This window comes from Rhamphochromis longiceps, linkage group LG2 (genome assembly GCF_057381845.1).
Source record: "Rhamphochromis longiceps isolate RC_006_pf linkage group LG2, R_longiceps_female_GT1.1, whole genome shotgun sequence".
Lineage (NCBI taxonomy): Eukaryota > Metazoa > Chordata > Actinopteri > Cichliformes > Cichlidae > Rhamphochromis > Rhamphochromis longiceps.
In genome coordinates this window covers 38511687-38534729 of record NC_140558.1, presented here as the reverse complement: position 1 = coordinate 38534729, position 23043 = coordinate 38511687, and the positions used below count along the sequence as shown (strand labels likewise).

The 23043-nt window shown below is 38.4% G+C and overlaps 1 protein-coding gene across 6 annotated transcripts in view; it reads right to left on the bottom strand.

Moving 5' to 3' along the window:
• Window positions 1-3118: 3118 nt before the first annotated feature.
• Window positions 3119-23043, bottom strand: part of fgf13a (fibroblast growth factor 13a) — a 104127-nt gene continuing 84202 nt past the window's right edge. For all 6 annotated transcript variants that reach the window (XM_085427697.1, XM_085427713.1, XM_085427688.1 and 3 more), the window contains 3 exons: window positions 20613-20716; window positions 9193-9391; window positions 3119-5104 (listed from right to left, as the gene is read on the bottom strand). In XM_085427697.1, coding sequence (XP_085283823.1) covers window positions 4968-5104; window positions 9193-9391; window positions 20613-20716 — 440 coding nt within the window. In that variant the 3' untranslated portion in view covers window positions 3119-4967. The remainder of the gene's footprint in view (window positions 5105-9192; window positions 9392-20612; window positions 20717-23043) is intronic.

Sequence of the window (23043 nt, the reverse complement as noted above, 5' to 3'; positions counted from 1 at the left end):
AGAAACAAATCAGATGATCCTCTATGTACAACCACTCGGTGATGGTGGGAAGGAAAAACTCCCCTTTTACAGGAAGAAACGCTGACTGAATCTGCTACCATTGACTGGAGGTGCATTCATCCAACCAACTTACTTTTACCATTTTCCAGCTCCTATCTCCATAAACAATCCATATTAAATAAAATTAAGAAGAAGACGCTACACAATACCAACACTGTACCTTTAATGGTGATGTCTGGTGCTATTTGTAGTGGGTGTTCTCAGCGTACATTCTGTGGGCAGTGTGTCTTTTTTGTCTTTTCTATCCCTGGTGCTCTGATACGGTGGTAGCACTGATAAGCCGAGGTGTAAGACACTTTCTGCTGAGGGTAAAATGTTGAGAATGAAGTTGTTGCTTTTCCTGTGCCTACCAGGGCACATGGGGAGGATGATGGAAGAGAGGTTTTTAGAGGGACAAAATAACAGCTAACTCTATTTGGATTCTCTGCTCTCAAAGGGCACTGAGGTGCTGAGGGCCTGGCAGGTTTGGCACATTGAGGGTTAGCAGCAATGCGTTCCATTCGATTTAATTCCTCGACCTGACGCTTTTTCCTTGTATGAGCTGAAGGCCTGCAGAATGTTAGTCAGCTTATGTTTCTAACTGTTGCCACCTGATAAACACTTTTTGGGTTTTGTTTTGTTTTTCATGTGAAAGCTCAGGCATATACATGCCAGGACTATACAGTGTTTTTACAATGACTAAACCCAAGTGTCAATCATTTCTGCTGTTTTTCCTCAGAAGGTCTTATGCACAACTTTCTTTCTTCATGCTAGCAGATGTATTTTTTTATCTGTTACTTTTTTTTCCCCACTCCAGCCTCTTTCGTCCTTAATATCGCCAGGGTTTGGAGCTATATAGCTTAGCATTATTCAAGTGTGTTATCTGCAGTTTGCTTCTTAATTTGTTTTGGTTTAGTCTGCTCTCAGGAATTTCAACTTGTTAAAAAATAAATAAATAAATAAAGGTTAGCGTGAAAATAGACCACTTCGTAACAAAGCACAACTTCCATTTACCCATTTCATCTGCAAATAATTGTACTGAGTAAACAATTCGTAAATTGTCCACAGCAAAATGACAAACAGAGAACGAGGAGCTGCAGCTGTCCCTCGTGGGAGGTTTCTCCACCAGCGAGTCAATTAAATTCAGTTGTCTGTGCTGCACTTAACTCATTTTGCTGTAAGTAACACCGTGTGCAGAATGTAAGGAGAAAAAAAAGAACTTTGATAATACGAGTAATTTCATGTGTTGGCTTCCTGACTGGGTAGAATTTTTTTCCCCCACCCAATAAACGAGCCGCCACACACGTATTCTTTAGTAACCTTGGTTACAAAGGAAAGTCTAATCGCAATGGATAAAACTGGTAAATCTAAAGATCGATGCATATCTTCTATATGTTTTGTAGGGTTTTCATGGCTATTTTGAAGTACTAATGAGTAGTAACCAGTAATATGCACTTTAATAACAAATAGCATTAAAAGAACAAGTGTGGCCCTGCCATTAGTTTTTTATGAAGCACATTATAGTGACATTCATTTAATTTCTGTTTGGGTAACTAATGTTTGCCTGAGAATTAAAACTGAGCGACACCACAATAGTGATGGAAATGACAAAGACCAACAGAAACGAGAGACTGGGTGAGAAAAAGGAAGCCAGTCAGCCTGCGGTGGAAGTGATAAAGGGTAATGAGTTATAGCATTCACAGGTACATGGTGATCACATATATCACAGCTCCGTCAGCTCTGGCTGATTCGTGACAGAATATTTCTGCCTGATCTCACTCACAATCTCAAATGATTATACACTGAAGTGGCAATGGCTTTGCTTGAAGTCTATATGTGTGTGGCTGTGTTTGAATTAGACACTCTGTTTTGGGGGGGCTCCATGCAGACTTATCAGTCTATCCAAGTGAAAATAAGAGTAACTGGTCTGTGAAGGAGAGAAAGAGAGAAAGTGGCTTCTTTTCAGATCAACATCTCTGAACAAAGCCGGAAGCCTCCGTTAATGAATTGGACTGTCCCATACTAATGAATGGAGTCTAGAGATGGGCAAAGGAAATGAAGGGAGTAGGGGGATGTCAAACTACATGAACGATGAAGTCGCTCATATCAGGGCCCATATTACAGAAGCCTATTAGTCCTCCTGTCTCTGATGGCAATGGGCGTAATGAGGTAGTCTCCAAAGACCAGATTGATGCCTGTTTTAACACTCACACTCCAAGGATGATGAGAGAGCTTATTCTGAAGATGAACAATGGGCTGTGATAACCAGAAAAAGTCTTGTTTGCTCCTGGAGTGTTGTATAATTACAGAACTTAAACTTTATCCCAGAGTATGAATTTCTTTAAGTTCATTTTTAAAATCTTGACATGCGACATTGCAATCAGAGGAATGTGACCCTATGTTAAGCAAGATGCCATTTCTCATATTGAGAGGTTTTATCATATTACAAATAAACTTGGTAGGTTAACACACTGTAATGCCGTCATTTGGAGTATTCTTCCCTAACTTAGTTTTCTCAACTGCCTTAGGTGATTATCCCAGCAACCCTGCGACCCTGTTAAGGATAAGTGGAAGAGAATGGATAGATGGATATTTTATTGTTATTAATATTAAGTAAAGACTTTTTGAATCATTTTTACTATGACCAACTCATATTTAGCTCCTTGGAAAAAGGCAAACGCATTATTGCTTACATAATAATTTTACTCAGCTAAACCAGCACTTATTCAGGCAACAGGAAAGGTTACAGCTGTGAAGCGATTTCCAAATACCCAGTCTTCTACCACATTGAAAAGATATTGATTTTTTTTTTGATAGAATAAGCCCTTTAGGCCTGTGTAACACTCAGAGGCAATTAAAGGCTTTTTCCACCTAGGTATGACACATTGATGTTCACAGACAAGAAAGATGCCAGGAATTAGTTTATGTTCAAGAGTTTCTCAAGGGTGAATGTATTTCTGGGTACAATAAAACACAGATTTATTGTTTAATTGTAACAATCTAGTGTTCTGTATGACTGCAATAGCTAATGAGTGTAATAAATGAAGTAAACGACTGAACAAAGAAGAGGACTGACACATTTTAAAAGTATATCTTAATATAAATATTTTATTCAGTGCATTTTTGTGTATACAACAAATAATAAACAACTGGAAGTTATCAGCCAGCCACAATGTCTGCCTGTATATGTTGTTTCATCAGAGTATCTGTCTGGTAGTTTGGAACACATGATCCAACATGGGTTAATACACATAGCCTACATCATGCAGCTCTAGACCAGAATTTCCCTGCCTTCTCCCATGCAACAGATAGGTTCACCTAATAAAGACCACCTCCAGAGGAAACCAAGAAAAGAAAGTCTCCCAGAAGCATGTACCAGAAGGAAGTTATGTAGCTGAAGGGAAGCGTACATAGCCCACAAAAGGGTCCTTTTTGTACATATGTGTTTGTACATGCCCAGTGCAAGAAAGGGAAGATGTTCATTTTTGTATGACTTTATCTTTTTTTTTTCTTCACTTTTACAAATATGACGTGTCCTATAAAATGTTAAGCCACCTAAAAGTCCACAGTATTTTTTTTAAATATAGAAAATATTGTCACCACAATAAGTTACTCAAACACATAACAAGCATCCTGGGAAGGGTCATTCACCATCCTATGGTGAAGTGTATCAGTCAATAGAAGTCGACAAAAAAGGATGGTTGGGGTTTCGAAGTATGACACAAGCACAAAGGGAGGAACCGATTACGAGGACAAGAGCTAGAGACATTGTGACACTGTGGTAACAGAAGGGAATGGGGACACAGGATAGTCGTTTCATACCTCAGTCATCGAGTGTATCATCAAAAAGCACGTCAAGCACGCTGCCAACTCCAAAGTGGTTAAAATCACTTCCTTTGTCTTTCTTTTTTCTTTTTTCACAAACCTTTGCTTTCTCTCATCAAAAATGTACAATAAAAAAACAAAAAGATCCAGCTTTGCTTTTATACTGACTTGGCTTTCAGCGGCTTAAAGGGACACTCTTTTTCTGTCTTTGGTTTGCTGGAACCATTTTTCATTAATGAACAAAGATGCAAATGCTTAACGATGGCAAGGGAAGAGAACAAGAAGGAACATAATCAGTTATTAAACAAAATCTCACAGCTAATTCAGAAAATTAGCAAAAACTAAGGTGCAGCTGTGGCATCTCCAAATTTTTAAAAAAATAAAATAAAGGAAAAGGTAAAACTGCAAGAGAGCCACACTGCCCCTTATATCTCAGGTCAGTTGTACATAGGCTTCATTTTCCCATGCTAGAGAGCTCAGTCTCTGAGCGTGTGCACTAGGACGCAGGAGAGCTACCATCTGGCTGGCCACAGTCTCAGTAGCACTAGGCTGTACCATACCAGGGAGTTTATAGGCTTTGTATTCACAGAAGCATGGATGAGACAGAGATCAGGGCTTGTACGGTACCACTGCAACCTTGTAGACCAGCACCATTACTGACTGCCCTGAACACCTGCATGTCTAACTTCCCGTCCCTGTCTAACAGATACACGCGGGCTTGGTGTCTGCATGAAGAAAACTTACTGTGCACAGTAAAGTAATTACCAAAATAAGATAAAAATGAGCTAACTGGTATGCAATCATCACAAAAATAGAGTGTCTAAGGTCGTCAATAAACCTCAAGCCCAAAAATAACGTTTTAATCAGTTCCTTAATTCCAGAATGATCTATGTGCTGTTAAGTTTCTTACTGTTGATACTGTTTTGATGATGACCGACCAGGATGATAGGTGCTTTTGATTGACGGTGTCTGGTTGTTTATGTGTGATTTGTTGTCCTAGCTAGTCCTGAACCGCTGATCGGAGAAACAAGTCTGCTTGGATTCATGCTCTGCTAGAGGTAAGGTTTCACGGTTCGGCCCCAGGCCTGGGTTGGGCTACCAGGCTACGTTGATTCGTTCTGGCTCACAGCTTTCCCTCCATTGAGTACTGCTGAGGCACTCCGACTCTTGGTGGGTGTGCCACTGCCAGAGCGGGAGAACTCTGTCAAGTCGTGGAGAGATGGCTCTCTGTACATTGCAACTGTGAAAACACAAGAAAAATGCAAATCAGGCAAACTGACATGTTTTAACAATATTAGTGAAAGAGGCAGTGTTTTGTCCACTGGTTAAATGTCTGTTTAACCAGTTGTAACCATTATATTTCCAGATCAAAATACTGCCGAATATAGTAATTTCATGAGATGTTATCTGTCTCACTTGTCACCATCCTGGATTACATCATCCATTACGGCAATTAGCCTAAAAAAGGAGAGCTACCACAGCTGAATTACTGTCTCAGGCAGTAATAGGTGGCAGCTAGGGAGGATAGCAAAGTTTAATTGTTTAGTCAGCTTATTAATCAGATCATAAGCTATAATTACTCCTATCACCAGAAATACAAAACTTGTCTTTTTTCATTACTTTCAAACATAAATATCATCATGTACCCAGGAAAAAACAGATAATATCTATGTATAACATGTTATTGTTGCTGTGCTGTTTGTTTTCTGTGATCTCACCATAGTTGTTCTTGCTTGACAATTGTTTTTGCACTATTTTAGCACATAAACATTAAAATTTGATAAATAAAGAGATTTACATTTTAAAAACCTGTGTCAGTTGATTAATGGTTCAAAATTAGCTCAGTATCGCTAAGAGACCATCCTTCTGCACACACATAAAACTACCTGCTATATTATTGTTTAAATGACAAAATAATTATTTGTCTTAGTCTTTTCTATGCATTAAAAACCTGTTCATCTAATATTTTGTGACGTTATGGAAGATTGCTCTCAGCTTATCTGTCCAAGTACTTTTTGGCACCACGTTATAGTTCCCTCCAAACTGCTGAATCAAGTAGACCCTCTTGGTGCTGAAGTAAAAAGAAAAATCTTATATTCACAGCATGACATTATAAATTCAAGAGTTGCTAGTGCTTCAGCTTTGCTGTGTGTGCAGCACTGGTCCAGTCTGCATTTAACAGCACCTTTTTCAGGAGAAATATCAGTAATCTGAGGTTCATAGTCTTTGGTTTCAGGATGTTGTCAACATCCTTCTGCCTAGCATGCTATTTGATGTTCATTCCTCAGGGAGTTTGTGGCTGAAACAGCAAACCCAGTCCTTCAGACACTTTACTTAGTCCAGCATTTTTTGTGTCAGCGGCAATCCAGTGCCCATCCTTGTATAAAAACATAAATCATTGGGAGGATTCGGTTGGGAAACTGCTGATTGGTTCCAGTCTTGTTTGTAACAGCAGGCTATTCTGTTATTACAGTGATAAGTGACTGACCTCAACATTACGGTACTAGATCATTGCTATCCTCAACACCTCTGCTATTTTATGTATTTAAACCCAGAACTAACCATATTGTCATTTTTCACATTTCTCCAAACAAATCACCTAGTAGATGCTACTCCACATAAAAGCAGGTGTTTGCTTCATGTATCAGGAGTTTTTGGGAGAGTTTTAAGAGGCTTTTCCACTTGGACTTGAAATGACACGAGCTAAACTCGCTACATCCAGAGGAACACAGTATGAGAGGCTGTAGGCTGAGGCTCACAGAGTGCAACCAGAAGAGCAGTGAGTAATGTCTGAAAGAGATGTCATCGCCAGTGTTGAGACAGATTCTTAATTGGTGCCCTGTAACACTTCTCCCTCTGAATGATTTCAGAGGGAATGATTCTCCAGTGCAAAGTTATTTCCAATCAACTCGCTACATCTGAAATTCAAATGAAGATTTAATAAATATTGTGCACTACAGGATACCATACTAAGTTTGTACACAAGAAGGAGTATTACAATAGTGTCTCATATTATATTTGCTATTGAAAAAAAGAAAAAAAAAAACTATATTTCCTCTCCAAGTTAAAATGCAGCCACAGTCGATAGTTTTCGGTATCAGTTACAATTACTGTGTCACATAGCCTCGATCTATCCTCGTTATTCAATTCTTCTCTTTCTCTGTATTTGTCTGTCAGCATAAAGCAAGCCAGTCATTCACCAGCTGTTTCTCTTCAGTGTGTTTGAGACCCTCTGGATGGCCTGTTAAATGAAGGTGAAAAGCTATTATCGTGATCTCAGAGGGCAAATATGGGTTCTTAATAAGATGCTGGCTGGGGAAGCTTCCCTAAAGACACAAGAAGGGGGACCATCGATTCAGCAAATAGAAGAAATGAAAAAATTAACTCTAAACTGGAATATAAAGCACTCTACCGCAGCTGAAATACTGAAGAAAATTCCTCATATACTACTAAGGTATTCTTTTGTGTTAAGATGATGTTTTATGATTTGGTTCTTTATTGCCATTAAAAACGTAATATTTTAGGGGGGGATTTAACGTGGGTGAGTGGCAGATTTGACCCCAGGCATCTGCAATAGCCCTAGAGCTTATAGGTCACCTGCTTAACCCAGTAAGGTACACCAGCACCCGAGCGATGGCCAACTTGATGCTGTCTATGATTGCATAATAACAATAACAACTTCCTCAAAGCAAGCAAATGCACACTTATATTGCCAATATCTTCGACTTTAAGAGGTGTGCATAACAGCTGAGTCCTTATAAAAAATCTTCCTCATTCAGTCACTTTTGTCAGTTATTTGCAAAGTTTACATTGTGTGACAATCAAATTGTTCGAAGTGAAGAATACGGCCAGCGAAAGTACGTTCCAAGGACATGCACTTGGATAATTAAGCAGAGTTTAAGAGCCAAACAAACTTTCACACGACTGTATTCTGACAGAGACAATGTTTAGCAGGTGAAAAAGGACAATTTGAAACATTTTGTCTTGTTGCTGTTGCTAGCTATTATTACTGGACAAAAACATTTTTGTAAAGTGTCAGGTTGTCTACAAAAATAAAAATGAAAAATGAAAAATGAAAAATGTCAAAGCAGAATCCCAATTTGGCTGAAAACACAGAAAAATGAAATTTTCAGTCAAAGTCAAGCTTCAACATTCCAACCAGCTTCTTGGTCGTTTGCTTTCAACTGTGTACTCAGCTGAAGTGAAAATAAACTGAACTGTGAAAATTTCTACTTTACAGGAACAAAGACCTGCTATTACATCAGAATATGCCAATAACTGTGTTTCATGTGCAACCATCTGATGTGCCACAATCTCAAACGTGAAATTTGAGCTGCAAAGCAAAGATGGGTTCAAGACTAAGCACAACAATCTATCTCTTCTCCAGTTCTACAAACTATGTATGAATATGAACAATTTCCCCATTTTGAGGAGGTGGTTCTGAACCAATCTGAACCAAGTTCAAGCTGCAATTATCATCATCAGTACTACCATCACACTTCAGACACCCACCCAAAAAAAGGTTGGTCCAGCCACTGCATTTCAGAGACTAGTGTGAAATACAATATGTGGGGAATATCTGGCTTTTGAAGAATGTTACAAAAATTTAAATGCCTCTTAATAGGAAAAAAGACTACCATTGATTTAATATTCAATCTTAACATAATTTTAAAAATTATAAACATAATTTTTTTCCAAAACAGCCAGTGTAAAGCCAACCACGTACCGCATTTAATGCAATATAATGCTAACGTATTAATGTAAGTTTGACATGCTGCCATGTTCTCAGTGAATTTACAGTCCTGCATGGGGACTGCTAGTGAAAAGTGTCAGCCTCGCTTCGCATTGTGCCTGCAATGGAGTGTGACCAGCTTGAGGAAGCTATTGAATAGGTTAATGTAAAATTCTCTGAAGAAAATGCTTAGTGTAAAGGAGCCATATAGAAAACAATGCACTTAGTTTTTAGCCAATAATATCTACAAAAAGGTCTAAAATATAAATAAAATAAAAATGGGCTAATTGAATGGGAAAACTGATACCTTTTTGAAAAGCAACCATTTTGCAAAGTAGTGTTGTGTGTACATACTTGATTATATGCCAGTATTCTCTCTCTATTATTTCTGTTACTTGTCAGTATTTTTCATTTTCAGGGAAGACTACAGTAATAATAGCTACTGTTACCTTTTACACTTTTGAATATAAGCAATTAGAACATTAATGCAACCAGGTATGGATAATACATTCCACAAACTAGTTCCTATCATATAACAGATATATTCTGAACCTTAGTATTGAAAAGTAAAAAGTAAAAGCTCTGGAAAGGCCTACCTTTTAGAGGTTTGGGAAGAAAGTGGGCTGCTGGCTTGTTCTTCTTGACATGATTCCCCTTCATGATTTCTCCTTCCTTGTTCAGACCGAGGTACCAGCCCCTGCCCGACTGCTGCTGCCGGTATATCATGGAGGAGTATGTCACATAATAGTTCTCGAACACTGACTCCTTGAATTTGCACTCCGGTGTAAAGTGTTCCTGTCAGAGGATGAAGACAATCAGATATACAGGTAGTTGGACAGTAGTTTACGAGATCTAACGTTAATTTAAACTATATCTATAAATGGAAGCAGATGAAATAAATAGTTAATTACTTGATAGTGAAACCTAATCATGCTACATGTGCTGCAAGTTCGACAAGAACTGTATCTTAAGTTTCAAGCGTCTGCTTTAATGTGCCATGATAATCTTCTAAAATCTATCCGTTCCATTTACTGTAGTGAAGAATGTAGCATAGATAACAGTGATATGACAGATATAGAAGAGTATTAATAAAACATACAGGCAGATTGAATACTATATTCTTATTTGGTCCTAGCTGTTAAATATGTATGAGAAGATCATTATCTTTCTGAGTTAGGGAACTTTATGTGTACTTGAAGTTGCACATGCATCTTTTAAGGTTTTTTGAATACTTCTTTTCTCTGTCACTGATCTACTGGGTGTGGCAGTTTTGAAGTTCATCTTCTGGACTCCATACTGTGCAAGAGTTCATATGCCCTTTGAGTTAGGTTTAGTATCTAGCACTTGTATGGGTTTTTCTCATTATTGCTACAACAGCATCACTGAGGCTTATTTCCCCTGAGACAAGTGCCTATGTGTGCGTGCATGTGTGTGTGTGGGTGTGTATGTGTGTGTGTGTTGGTGGTGGTGGTGGGGGTATGTGCTTAGCTGAATGTTTGCAGTGTTTGTGGAGCTGCTTGGATGGTAAGCACAGAAAACAGTGTCTAATCTGTTAGGAGACAATTTCCCTTGAGAGAGATCAAGGGACAGTGCGTAAGACTGTGCATAAGGCAAGTAGGGCAAGTCACTGGTGATTGTTCCTGCTTTAGAGTTTTCTTCTTTGGACACTTTGAAAATGGAAGTACATAAAGTGCATGCAAACACCAGCATGTGCACAGTTAGTCATATAAGATAAGATAAGATAAGATAAGATAAGATAAGATAAGATAAGATAACTCTTTATTGTCATTGCACAGTCATACATAGTACAGTAGTACAATGAAATTGGAAAAACTGTCCTACGTCGGCACTACATATAACACAACACGACACGATATGACACATCACAACGTAACAAACAACACAACACAGTATATTAACTTAGTATAAAAAAGAAGAATAAGTGTATGTGTATTGCACACTGTTATTATTGCACATTAATTATTATTGCACCTTGTTATAAATATAAATATTATTGTTATCGTTTTAAACATTGTTACCTCCCCCTAAAAAGTCCAGGGAGGTATCCAGTCAGGTCAGCTATTTGCATTGATCAGGGCTATTGCCCTGTTGTAAAAGCTGTCCTTGAGTCTATTTGTTCGGGACCTCAGCAGCCTGAACCTCCTGCCAGACGGCAGCAGCTTAAACACCCGGTGTCCTGGGTGTGTGCAGTCCCGTAGGATGCTGCGTGCCCTCTTGAGACAGCGAGTGCTGTACAGGTCCTTCAGGGAGGGAAGAGGATGTCCAATGATTTTTTGGGCCATGTTGATGACCCTCTTGAGTGCCTTTCTGTGTGCTGTGGTGCAGCTGGAGAACCACACACCGATGCAATATGTCAGCACACTTTCAATGGAGCAGCGGTAGAAGACGGTCAGCAGCTCCTTCTTCAGGTCCATTTTTCTGAGGATTCTCAGAAAGTGGAGACGCTGTTGGGCCTTCTTTAAGACCGCAGAGGTGTTAGAGCTCCATTGGAGGTCTGTGTCTATGTGCACACCCAGAAACTTGAAACTGGAGACCCTTTCCACGCACTCCCCGTTGATGCTGACAGGCTGCAGCTCGGACTTCCTCCTTCTGAAGTCAACTACCAGTTCTTTTGTTTTGGTGGTATTGAGGTCCAGGTTGTTGTCTGCACACCAATCTGACAGCCTCTGAACTTCAGCTCTGTATGCAGTCTCATCTCCCCCTGAGATGAGCCCCACCACAGTGGTATCATCTGCAAACTTGATGACTGTGTTGTCTGGGTGGGAACTAACACAGTCATGTGTGTACAGAGTGTACAGTAGGGGACTCAGTACACAGCCTTGTGGAGAGCCGGTGTTGAGGCTGAGGGCTGAGGAAAGATGAGGCCCCACTCTAACTCTCTGTACACGGTCTGAGAGGAAGTCTCTGATCCAGCGGCAGGTGGTGGAAGGAAGTCCAATTTCCAGCAGTTTATCTATTAGTCTGTCCGGGAGTATCGTATTGAAAGCAGAGCTAAAGTCATATGTAGAATAACCAGTAAAAAATAAGGATGCCTCTCACAGATTAGAGTTAGACTCAGTCTTAATCCAAGTTAAAAAAAAAACCAAAACATGACAGGTGAAAGTGATGACGTGTCTCCAAGGCCAGCAACCCAGTGTGAGAGCATGACAAACAACATGTCACTACCAGACACAGTCATCTGCAACAGCGTATCTTTTTTTTTTTTAACAGTTCAACAGTGTCACTTTTGTGAGCAGTAACAGGACTTCAAAAGGCGGAATGTCATGTGTGATGGTTTGGTTTGAAGCGTGTATACAAGACAGTTAAAGCACACAAAAGACTGGAATTTGTTGAACTTGTTAAAACAGCTCTACCACATCACACTGAGCCTTTTGTCACACAAAGCCTCAGAAGTTACTCAAGACATAAAATCTACACCTAGCTACAGTAACTGAGAACCAAGCTCATTTATCACCCCCTCTCACTGATTTAGCCTTCACAGACCATGCATCAAAAATCTCTAAAAGAAGCAGAGTGAAAGTGAAAGAAAGATGATGACACATCACCTTAATAAGATGTATCCAGTAAGCTCAGACCTAGTTCTCAGTTTTGCTTCAGCATCATGAGTACCAAAATTCTACTGATAGATCAATGTTTCCACTACCATTGAAATAAGAGACAGACTCTTTTTTGCATATCTTATGTAATTTACAGTCACACTAGTCTCTCTCCTTGCCTCCATTCTGGGCTTTTCCGACTTTGTGTCTATGTGTGTGTCTTTCTACCATGGGTCGAACTACCCAATTACCAGAGTTACTAATAATCTTGTATTCAAATGCATGAAAACATATTAAAGGCTTCTTTTTTTTTTGCTTTGTATATTATCACCATCATCTAGCTTTCAAAAATAAAAATTAGAGTGTAAGATCTTCAGTCATGTCCGTGCAGCTGTAGGCGGGCCTATAAGTTTAAGCAGTTATGTAAGTGGCTTCAGTGTGTTCTTACTGGATACCCAAAGATCGTGCTTTATTTTTAAAAGAGCTAGAAACTCCACATCAGGAGGTTTGAGGTTTGAGGGGTGGTTACAGAGCAAGTCACAGGTTTTTCAGTCTAAAGACTGGAGTTTGCTTCCTGATTTTTGCAGTTTATCCATTTTTTCTTTCCAATTTGTTTTTTTTTTTTTTACCACTTGTTATAATTATTCCTTCTTAGCATTGCATTGGAACCTACTATAAGAAAATATGTTTGCATGTTTTTAAGTTAAAATATGCCCCCTTGTGATGCAAAGGGTCCTTTTCCATGCATCTTTTAGGTTGGAAACCTCTCTCTCACTACTTAAGACCAGTGTGTCAGGACACAGATGAAAATGTCACCCTGTGCATAATTTTGAGATACCAGAAGTTTTGACAAATCAGCATTTAAGGCCTCAAGGAGGAGAAAAAAAACTGCATATCTCAATTGCAGCAGCCTCCTTCAGCAGGACAGTCACTCAATGAACTACAAAAACTACTTTGAACACAGAGCACAATGATCCATGGGTTGAAGTAGAACAAGCCTGAGCTGGCAATCCATTAGCAGGGGCACAAGGGGCAACATACATAATATGCTGGTGGTTTTAATGTTGTGGCTGACCAGTGTAGAAAGACTAAGCAGCAGCCATCTCAGTTATGCACGAGCAGCAATTGGAACCAGAACAATAAGCTACTCTGAAGCCAAGAGTTCTGTTCTACCTTTAATAACGAGCCCATGTGGGTTTGGCTCATTACTCTCCTCCTGGAGAAGAATAAGTCCGAGTCTATTGATAAACAGACAGATACAGACACACGCACAGTTAGAGCCAGGATGGAGGAGAGGCTATTGGCCATTACAACTGTATCTGAACCGATCTCTGGACAGAAGCCTCGCTCAAACTGACGCAAAGAGGGGCCAAAATGGCAGGGGATCCCCATTTCTATTCTAACAGGACTGTGATAGACAGAAACATTCAGACTCTTTGGAGTTTGCTCCAGTAGCATTTTCTTCAGTCAATAGCATGCTGATTGTTCACTAAAACCAATCTCCCAGTGAAAAAATAAGAAAATCTTGCATCACTTTAATCACGACTCGACTGCTAGACGAAGCAGGGGGAAATCACTTTAAAAATAGAAAGCAGCCTTGTCATCTCTCTCAAAGCATTTCTCTATGGTGGATTGGCTAAATAGACCTTTAATGATTCCATAGCGCTGCATGGCCTTTTCAATGTGCAGCTATGAAAAGTCATTTTCCTAATGCTTCACAGCTGGCAACCTTACTTGGAAAAAGTTCAGAAAAGCTGTTTCACAGATACCAGAAATGGCTGAAGTAAATCAGATGAAGTAAGTCTCCCGTGTGTTTGATATAACCTGGACAACTACCCCTGCTGTGCTAGTACATCACCTTGTTCCTAATAATGAAGCCTGGAACTGTTAATAAATTTTTTACATTTAATACAAATGGAAAAAAAAAATCTGTCCTTGTCTATTCATATATTCCTTCTAAAGAAGCTTTGTAAAGGATGCTTTTATTTAACTTTATAGACCCTCTTTGTATTAGCATGCTCTTTGACATGCCTGGTAGGCAGAATAGAGATGGAGAATTAAAGGTTATCTTTTCACAATTTATTATCATGAAAAGAGTCCCTTTTTATTCACACATTTTTAAAAAATATTTCCCTGTTCATTAATTACACATTGAATTGTATGATTTGTGGTTCACAGGTTGGCTACCCATATATTCTATGTTATAAAAAAGATGTCATACCAGTAATTCTTAGTTAGTAATTGAATTTTTTTGTGTAGTTTTTTTTTATCATTATTAAAACTTCACAGCGTTCATACTTAGGTTTATTAAATTTTGCATTTTGAAAACGACAAATGAGCTCTCATTTCAGCAGTCACAAGCTTATCCAAATGTAGTCTTATAAACAAAAGGCTTTTATTGTCAAATAATATTGCATACAGAGAACCGTCTGCTGTTTTACAACAGCTGAAGGCATGGTAGTATTGCCTGAGCACGGTCTAATAACTGCCTGTAGGAGGGAGACATTTAAAAGCTGATGAAGTGTTAAACATACTGTGCTAAAGGATGTTTCCTTGTCATTTTAAAAAATACATTGACATGCATGGAAAGACCCACAATCTCCATCTGGGGAACCTGCACACACACACACACACACACACACACACACACACACACACACACACACACACACACACACACACACACACACACACACACACACACACACAATTAAACAAATCAAAAGTGGTATGGGTAACCGTTAAATGAGTATTCCATTAGCAAAGCAATCATGTCAAGAAACACTGTCAGTTACGATGCACTCTTAAATTGTTTGCTTCAGGGGAGCAATTGCAGCCCAGTAATGTTTTTCTGATCCAATCAGCTGGAGGAGAAATACTAGCATAATGGAACTGATCTCCTCTGTAAATATACTGGCTGGATTTCGACGAGACAAGACAAGCCAAATCAATGCTATGTGCGTATTCAGCTGCCATATCAAAACAAAAATGACACCAATTATACCAGTGCATTCAGAACTGAGTGTTGTTCTTTGCAGACACATTAATTCACAGTGACTGACTGGGCAGTGGAGGCAAATCTTACTAAAACTGTTTTTTCACTGCCAGTGAAACTGGACTAAAAGGGTTTTTTCTGGGGTTTTTTTTAACTTTAGCTAAAGAAGAAGAACATACTGCCAGTGGTGTTCAGTTGTTTGGGGATAAATTGAGATTTTTAATCTAGTGGAAAAGACCCTTGCAAATACCAAACACAAACAGGCACACCCACATAGGGTACACATTTAATTTACAAGCACAAGCACATACACACAGCACAAAGTAGTTAATGACACAGCTCAATGGAGTGAAACCATACAGCAGTGGCTATTTACCAAAGGTATTGTGCTTGCTAAATAGCTGAAAAGGCGAGCGCCAACCACATATCAAACAGGAGTGCACTAAAACACAAATACATAATGTACAAGGACATAATACACTTCTTTGATACCCTTCTATCTGTAATTTTATTTGCTGTGCAGTGCTAGTTCTGAAGAGCGTTCATGGGATATTTTCTGTAATTACAATTTACAGATGACTCTTGAATGCCCCACATGCTGACAGCTTGTATTTGTGATTGCTGACACAAACCTCACAGGCAGTAGATTGTCATGAAAAGTGAGAAAAGATTTTTTTTTACTACAAACACATGTTTTGGTTACATTTTAAAGAATAAAACATGCCCTTTAATGGCCTCTGAAGAAAAATATTCTGAGTTAAAATGCATTTCTAAACATAAACTAAAATAGTAAGTGAGACTTCAAAAAGAACCTTTTTCTTTTCCAACCCACTCTTCTGATGATCTGTCCTTTAACTTTTGTATTTTTTGGCACTTTTTAAATGAGCATGCAGGACTTCACAGAATGTATGACCATTGTATAGATTTAAATGTCAGGTATTTTAGCCTATAAACTTCAGTAGTTGCCTGATAAATATCTTCACCCCAAGAGCCCTGAACTCTCCATTTTACACGTATGCTCACACACAGCAGTCTAGACGAGACTCAACTGGAGCCATAGTGACTCACACTAATTCAAATTTGACCCACCAGGAAATTAATAACACCACTTCTAAGGCACCTCGTGAGATATGTGCACACACCTTAGCTCAGCATCTAAAAACATGCTTGCAGATCTGAAACTATATCAGCAAGGATTGTTTTATCCATATTAAAAAGCAGTGAGTTGGTAACTGCATGTTTTTGTTGATTCTTTTAGATTATACCAACAACAGTTATTCCTTGTTAATAATATTAGTCGAATTCTAATGCTAAACATGCTTCATTAATTCTGACAAAGGAGAGAAGCAAACAGAAAAATAGAGGATAGTAAAGTAAACTACATATTAATTGGATCTTCCTCTCCCACACGTTAACACTGATAGATGAATATATTTTCACTGGTGCATTCTGTCTCACCCACACATGTGCATTCTTTTTTCTCACTTTTCATTTCTCTCACACTACCTTTTTCTTGGTGTATGTCTCCTGCTCCTAAATGTACGGAACACGTCGTAATGTATGATCAAATACACAGGGAGGCAAAGCAGTCTATGCTCCAAAAGGTATTCACTTATTGGGATCAAAGGAAATGCAGAGCACTGGTTGAATCTAAAAATGCATATACATTTATAATAAATGACAAAATAATATTAGTGTCTAAAATGTAATCTGTAATCTGCCTATATATGAATTTCGGGAATCCCCTTTGTTTTATTACAAACGTGTTTCCACACTTATTTATGCACAAACCAATGAATGCAGAATAACTATATAACTATATCTATAATATAGCAGCACCACTCAATTCCCAACCCAGAGCACATTATCTGCTGTTCCACTGTTGATTAGGATTCTCCCTACAATAACTGACTCCTGGCTTAATGTGTGGCTAGAAGCCAACACTTTACCAGAGCAGCTATCCCAACAACACAAATACTAATTGTTGGCTTTCCATTCACTTCGGTTTCATTTCTAATTTAGCTGAAATAGAAAACTCAACAACCCAATACTTATCTGCATTCATACAATTTAAAAAAGAACAAAAAACAAAACAAAAAACTACTCTATTTGATCTGAGCTCTTTTATATCTCTTTATATCTATTACATATAAAACAGCATATGTAAAATACTGTTTTAGCATTTTGCCCTGGGATTCCCTCATTGGATAGAAACTGAGCTTTCAATATGGTGATCCAGATACTTGTTTCCCTAAAAGATGTAAATATATATAACTCACATCATCCCACAACATCTTTTTCACTTATAACACTGATCATGCCGCCAGACTCAGCCAGAATCTCACCAGGATGAGAAACAAATGGGGTAAAATTACATTACACACCATCTAGTGTTGTAATGACTCATTATCTATGCAGATGTCTTACCAGTGGAAAGTTCTTAGTGTGATTATATAGACTTTGAATTGGATTTTGAGTTCAACAAGAAGGCATCAGTCAAACATTTCAGGAAACCTGGTCAGAAAGTTTGGAATAAATGAATATCATCTGCATAGAAGTGACAGAACCAGAAGTACCACCGTCAAATAGTCTATTTTGTAAACGGGTTTTAAAATGTTATTTCAAATTCACAACAGAGTTGTTGCAATCAAATACAACACATGTAACCAAGACTGAAATGTAAAAAAAAATGCATACTATGCCAATCTAAGGCAATAGATTGAGAGTGTTTGCTAGCGCTGTCCTTAGAAAACGTCGTTTTTACCGTTTCTTGCCGCTGTAAACGCCACTGTTTTGTTCAGAAAAAGTTGAAATGGAGATTCTGGGTCGCTGCATCTTGTTGCTGTGTCATCTTAAATCAGTCGTGTGATTTTGACACGCCGGCGCGTCCATCGACCCCAGAGGGTTCATTTTCATATAACAACTATTGTTATGTTTTTAATTTTCAGTCTGTTTTTTGAGGTCATTATTTTTATGCTAACATTATTTTTTAATGCAGACACTTTCTCCTCAGTGATGTTTTTTTTCCTTCAACTTCTGTTAATGTTTTGGCATGTAGGAAAGGTGTTTATAGAAGGGGATAGCCAGAGCACAATTTCCATATAATCTGCATAAAATTTGCATAAATCAGAGTGATTGTCACTCTTCCTGTCTGACGTCTGCCTAAAGCACGGATATATTCAAGCCTACAAACCGATGGAATGGTAAGAAAATATTTTAATAGATAAAGTGAGTATCTCAGAGACTTTCAGTAAAGACTGAAGGCTGTTGAAACTTTCTCACTTGACTGTAGATTTTTTTAAAAGGTCATATTCATATCATCTCAAATGAGTTTAAGTCTTTGCTAGAGCTGCTGGTTTGAATCTAACTGTTTTTTTGCAATGCCACCTCTGCAACAGGCCAATCATTTTGTTTTAATACATATAAATTGACTGGGTTATAGTTTACTTTTAATTTGCCAGCTAGCATTATTGCTTGCTTGGTCGTGGCTCAGGCAGTAGAGCAGGTCATTTACTAATTATAAAGTTGGTGCTTTAATCCATGGCTGCTCCAGTCTGTATGCCAAAGTATTCCTGGGCAACATACTGAACCTTGATTCGTCAAAGCATGAATGTGTGTGAATGTTACATAGAAAGCACTTAGGCATAGAAACAAATGACTGAACTGTTGAATGAAACATGTATTATAAAGTACCTTAAGTGCTCAAGTAGAATAGCAAAGCACTATATAAGAACCAGTTTATTTACTGTATGTACACATACTAAATTCTGCCTTACTGGATGTTGAACCTGCCAGATATTTTACATGTTTGTAAGACATTGTATAGCAGCAGTAATACTGGCCTCTAAGAGGGATATCAAAGGCTTATCTGCCTTTTACTATGGGTTAATTAGCAAACATAATTGAGTTAATGTTAGTTAATGCTCAAGTGGATCTCTGTAAAATGTGCATATGTTTATTAGTCAAGCAAACTTTACGCCTGATCCATTTTATTTTAGGGGGAAAAACTGCAAAGACAAACAGACACACTTGCAGCTTGGAAGTTCCACATGAATTCATAGTAGCAATTGCTTTGTCAGGGAGCCAAAGGCTTAAGGCTGATATCGGCTTAAGAAGAATGTCCCAGTATGTCGTAAACAGCATGCAAACTATCCCTGGATTGCCAAACTTTCTTCAGTCCCTCCCACCACCACTTAACCTTCACACCAAAGCACCAGCAAATCTTTGTTCAGTACCAAAAAGAAACTTCCAGAGCTGCAAAATAAAGCCAACACAAAAGTGGAAAAACCTGGAGTTTAGTTTCTCCAAATGGTAATCAGACTCCACAGACTTTCATGTTGAAATGTCCAGCTTAGCAGCGCTGAAGAATTATATTTACGTCAGGTACAGAAGACATTTTTGGCTCTGTGGATAGTTTCCTTTTTCATGGGATGATCATTAAAGTGGACTTATCTGTGTGCTGTTAGTGCCTTTAGGATCATTTTAATGGATTATGTGACTTATGTCATGGCTTTTGTTTTGGTACAGTCAACTAAAAAGTTTATGTCTTAGTTTTGGTGAGTGAAATTTCAGTATTTTGTTACTTTAGTTTGTTACTTGGCAACAATTAGCTGATATGTCTGACTATGCATTGTAGCCATACAGTAATGATTGCAACTTGCTAACCAAGATAGCAAACAATAAATGATAAATTTGCATTCCACTTTTCATCCGTCCAAGTTCACTTGTGGCTCCAAAAAATCAACAGAGGCCAAAATATTAATCACGATGGTGTGTGTGAAGTACAAAACCAGCGAGTGACTGTGGCTACATATTTTATGCTGCTCAGTACTTTTCAATATTTTCTTTTCACATTTAAGGTTTTAGCTCTATTGCCAATTTCAAATTTAAAGTAATGGTGTCAGCTCCATATAAACCTATTTATTAAGTGGTGCTTGTGTGTGTGAAAGAGTACATTCAGGCCAGAGACAGAGTGGCCAGGAGGTTTGATCGTCTTCTTTGTTCATCTCATTATTTTCAAAATGTGTAACAGATAATTTGTCAGCAGCAACTGCAGAGTAAAAAGTCACAAGATCATTAGGTTTGTTGTTTCCAAGCTTGATGCCATTAATTATTTGGGAGACCTTTTACCATAAAGAACAATTCTTAGTAATTTGATTATGAAGACATTCCGTCTACAAGGAATGTGTACATGGAAGCCCTCTGGGTGCACATCTAACCAGCCTGTCAGTCTTCTTAGTGGCACCTGCCACTGAGAGGTAGTACGGTGGTGGCATTTGCAAAAAACAAAAAACAAAAAAAAACCCCACTAACAGGGGTAGGCAAACAACTGAATGATGCACTTTTTCACTGCTAAACCTGCTTACACACTCCTTGAACTCCTTATTCATGTTAAATTACATCATTTTTTGTTTTGTTTTGTTGTGTTTTTCTTTTTAGTCAGGCTTAGTATGATGTGTCTTACCGATGTGTACAGGAAGCCCTCACTGTTCATAGCCAGATAGAGTTTGGTCTGCACCCCCTGGATGGCCACAACTCGTAGCCCCACTGGAATAAGGTTGAACATGGCTAGAAAGAGATTGGACAAGAGAAACAAATGATAACAAATTTATTCTGCAAACAGTGCACTTATGTTAAACAATATATATGGTAAATAACAAAAAATGTCAATGTAAACCAATTACAATATTGTTTTATGATTTTATTGTTTCACTGATATTACAGCAGCAATGTCATCTAACAGTAAATGGGGTTACTATGGCCACAAGTGCAGGAGGACATGTCATGCTGTTTTTAGTAACTGTAGTCAAAGCACAGTCAGTACAGCAAAATGCAATCATTGAGAATCATTGAAGAATCCACTGGTAACGGTAACAAAGAAAGCAACCATATGTTTATTGTTTTAGCTCTTGTGTTGCTAATTCTGCATTCACATCTAAGAAAGAAAAAGAAAACCTTGCATAACTTTGGATGCATAGACCACATACAAACACACACACACACACACACACATATATATAAAAACCTGTCTATGACCGGAGGGCTGAAAGCAAATTGTGAGGTTGACAGAGCCAGCGGCAGCCCGGCTGCTGTGTAGTATATCTCTACCTAATTAGTGTTAGCCTGTATAGTGTGTGTGTGTGTGTGTGTGTGTGTGTGTGTGTGTGTGTGTGTGTGTGTGTGTGTGTGTGTGTGTGTGTGTGTGTGTGTGTGTGTGTGCGCACGTGTAGATTTCATAAGTTGCTGGCACTGAACACTGCAGGCTGACTAGAGGAAAGCACATGAATGTCCACCTGAGAGTCTCCATGCTTGCTTCTGTTCCCAAAAAAGGAAACTTCTCGCCTATTGTACTGACTATTGTTGGACACACTCCCAAATTCCACTGCCACTGCTGTGGGTTGTTGTTGTAACATTTGATGGTACTAAATAAAGCAAGTAAAGTCCATAGAAAAATAATGTTTCTCTTAAATTTCCCCTTTTGAGTGTCAAGCGTTTATGTTATCACATTATAAGAACTTTTCGATTTAGACACACGAGAAGACAAAGTAAACTTCTGTCAGTTGAGCTGTGAGTCAGTGTGCTTCCTTACTATAGATCCTCTTGTCAGCCACTTAGTAGATCTGTAAAGTCCTTAGAGCAAAGCACACTATATGGGTTTTATGATAGGCTATTTCTTTTGCTCTTAATAAAAAAAACCCTACTGACTCCCTTCTCTCTGGGTTTTTTATTATATACAATGCTCAAAGGCATGTGTGATATATTTACTTTGTACTGCATTTTCAGGTCATTTCTGGTCCTGTGAAAAGCCCCAGAACCAGTCACTCTCTAGTTCTGTCTCTTTCTTATCTCTCTACTCCTTCTCTTCTTTTAATCCATATTTTTGTTTCCATCTTCAGTCGCCACATGAAGTATTCTTCCGAAAATACACTCTTGTCTGTTCTAATATCCTTATTGACATGTTTCAAATCATCTATCCCAGCTATCCTTCTGCTTAATGCTAATGAATTTTGTTTATGCATGGTGGATGCTCTCCCATGCATCCACAATTTTCAGAGACATTCTTAGGTGCTTGTGTAGTTGAGTCAGTGCAGAGTAAAAAGTCACAAGCCCATTAGGCTTGTTGTTTCTGAGCTTGGAGCCATTAATCAGGAGACATTTACCATAATCTTCAGTAATTTGATTATGAAGACATTCCGTCAACAATGATTGTGTACATGCAAGACCTTTGGGTGCACATCCAACCATCCTGTCAGTCTTCTTAGTGACGCCTGCCACTGAGAAGCACTGCAATGGTGACATTTGGAAAGAAAAACACTAGCAGGGCCATTGTTAGGCAAACAGCTGAATTATGCATGACTCGTTCACTCTTGGACCTGCTCACATACTTGTCTATTATAATATCTGTTATGACATGTTTCAAATAATCCATCCCATGAGTGTATTTTCCAGCCATTTAAAATGACACATGAATTAGATGGTGACTTGGCTAATCAAAAGTAATATATGAGAGCTGCTTATATTCTTAAAGTACTTTGGTAAAGTCTAGTTTATAATGTCCATATTATACAACAGTTATCATACTTTTTCTCTAATCTATTCATTATATAATCAGACCTTCTGTTTATTTCTCCTAACAACTCTAACTCTTGCTCACTGCTGCTGAATGCTGCATTTGTATGGTAGATTTTCTTTCATGCAATTCTCAGTGAGATTTGTAGTATATTTAAGTCAAATTGTTAATTAACTTGTCTGGCTAAAGATGCATCCCCTCTCAAACAGAAATGAAGACCGTCATCATTAATGCAGCTTTCAAAAAGATGGCACTAAAAATCATAACGCTCTATATTGAAGACGTAAAAATTACAGTCTGGTGCATGTTGATGTTTTATACAGCT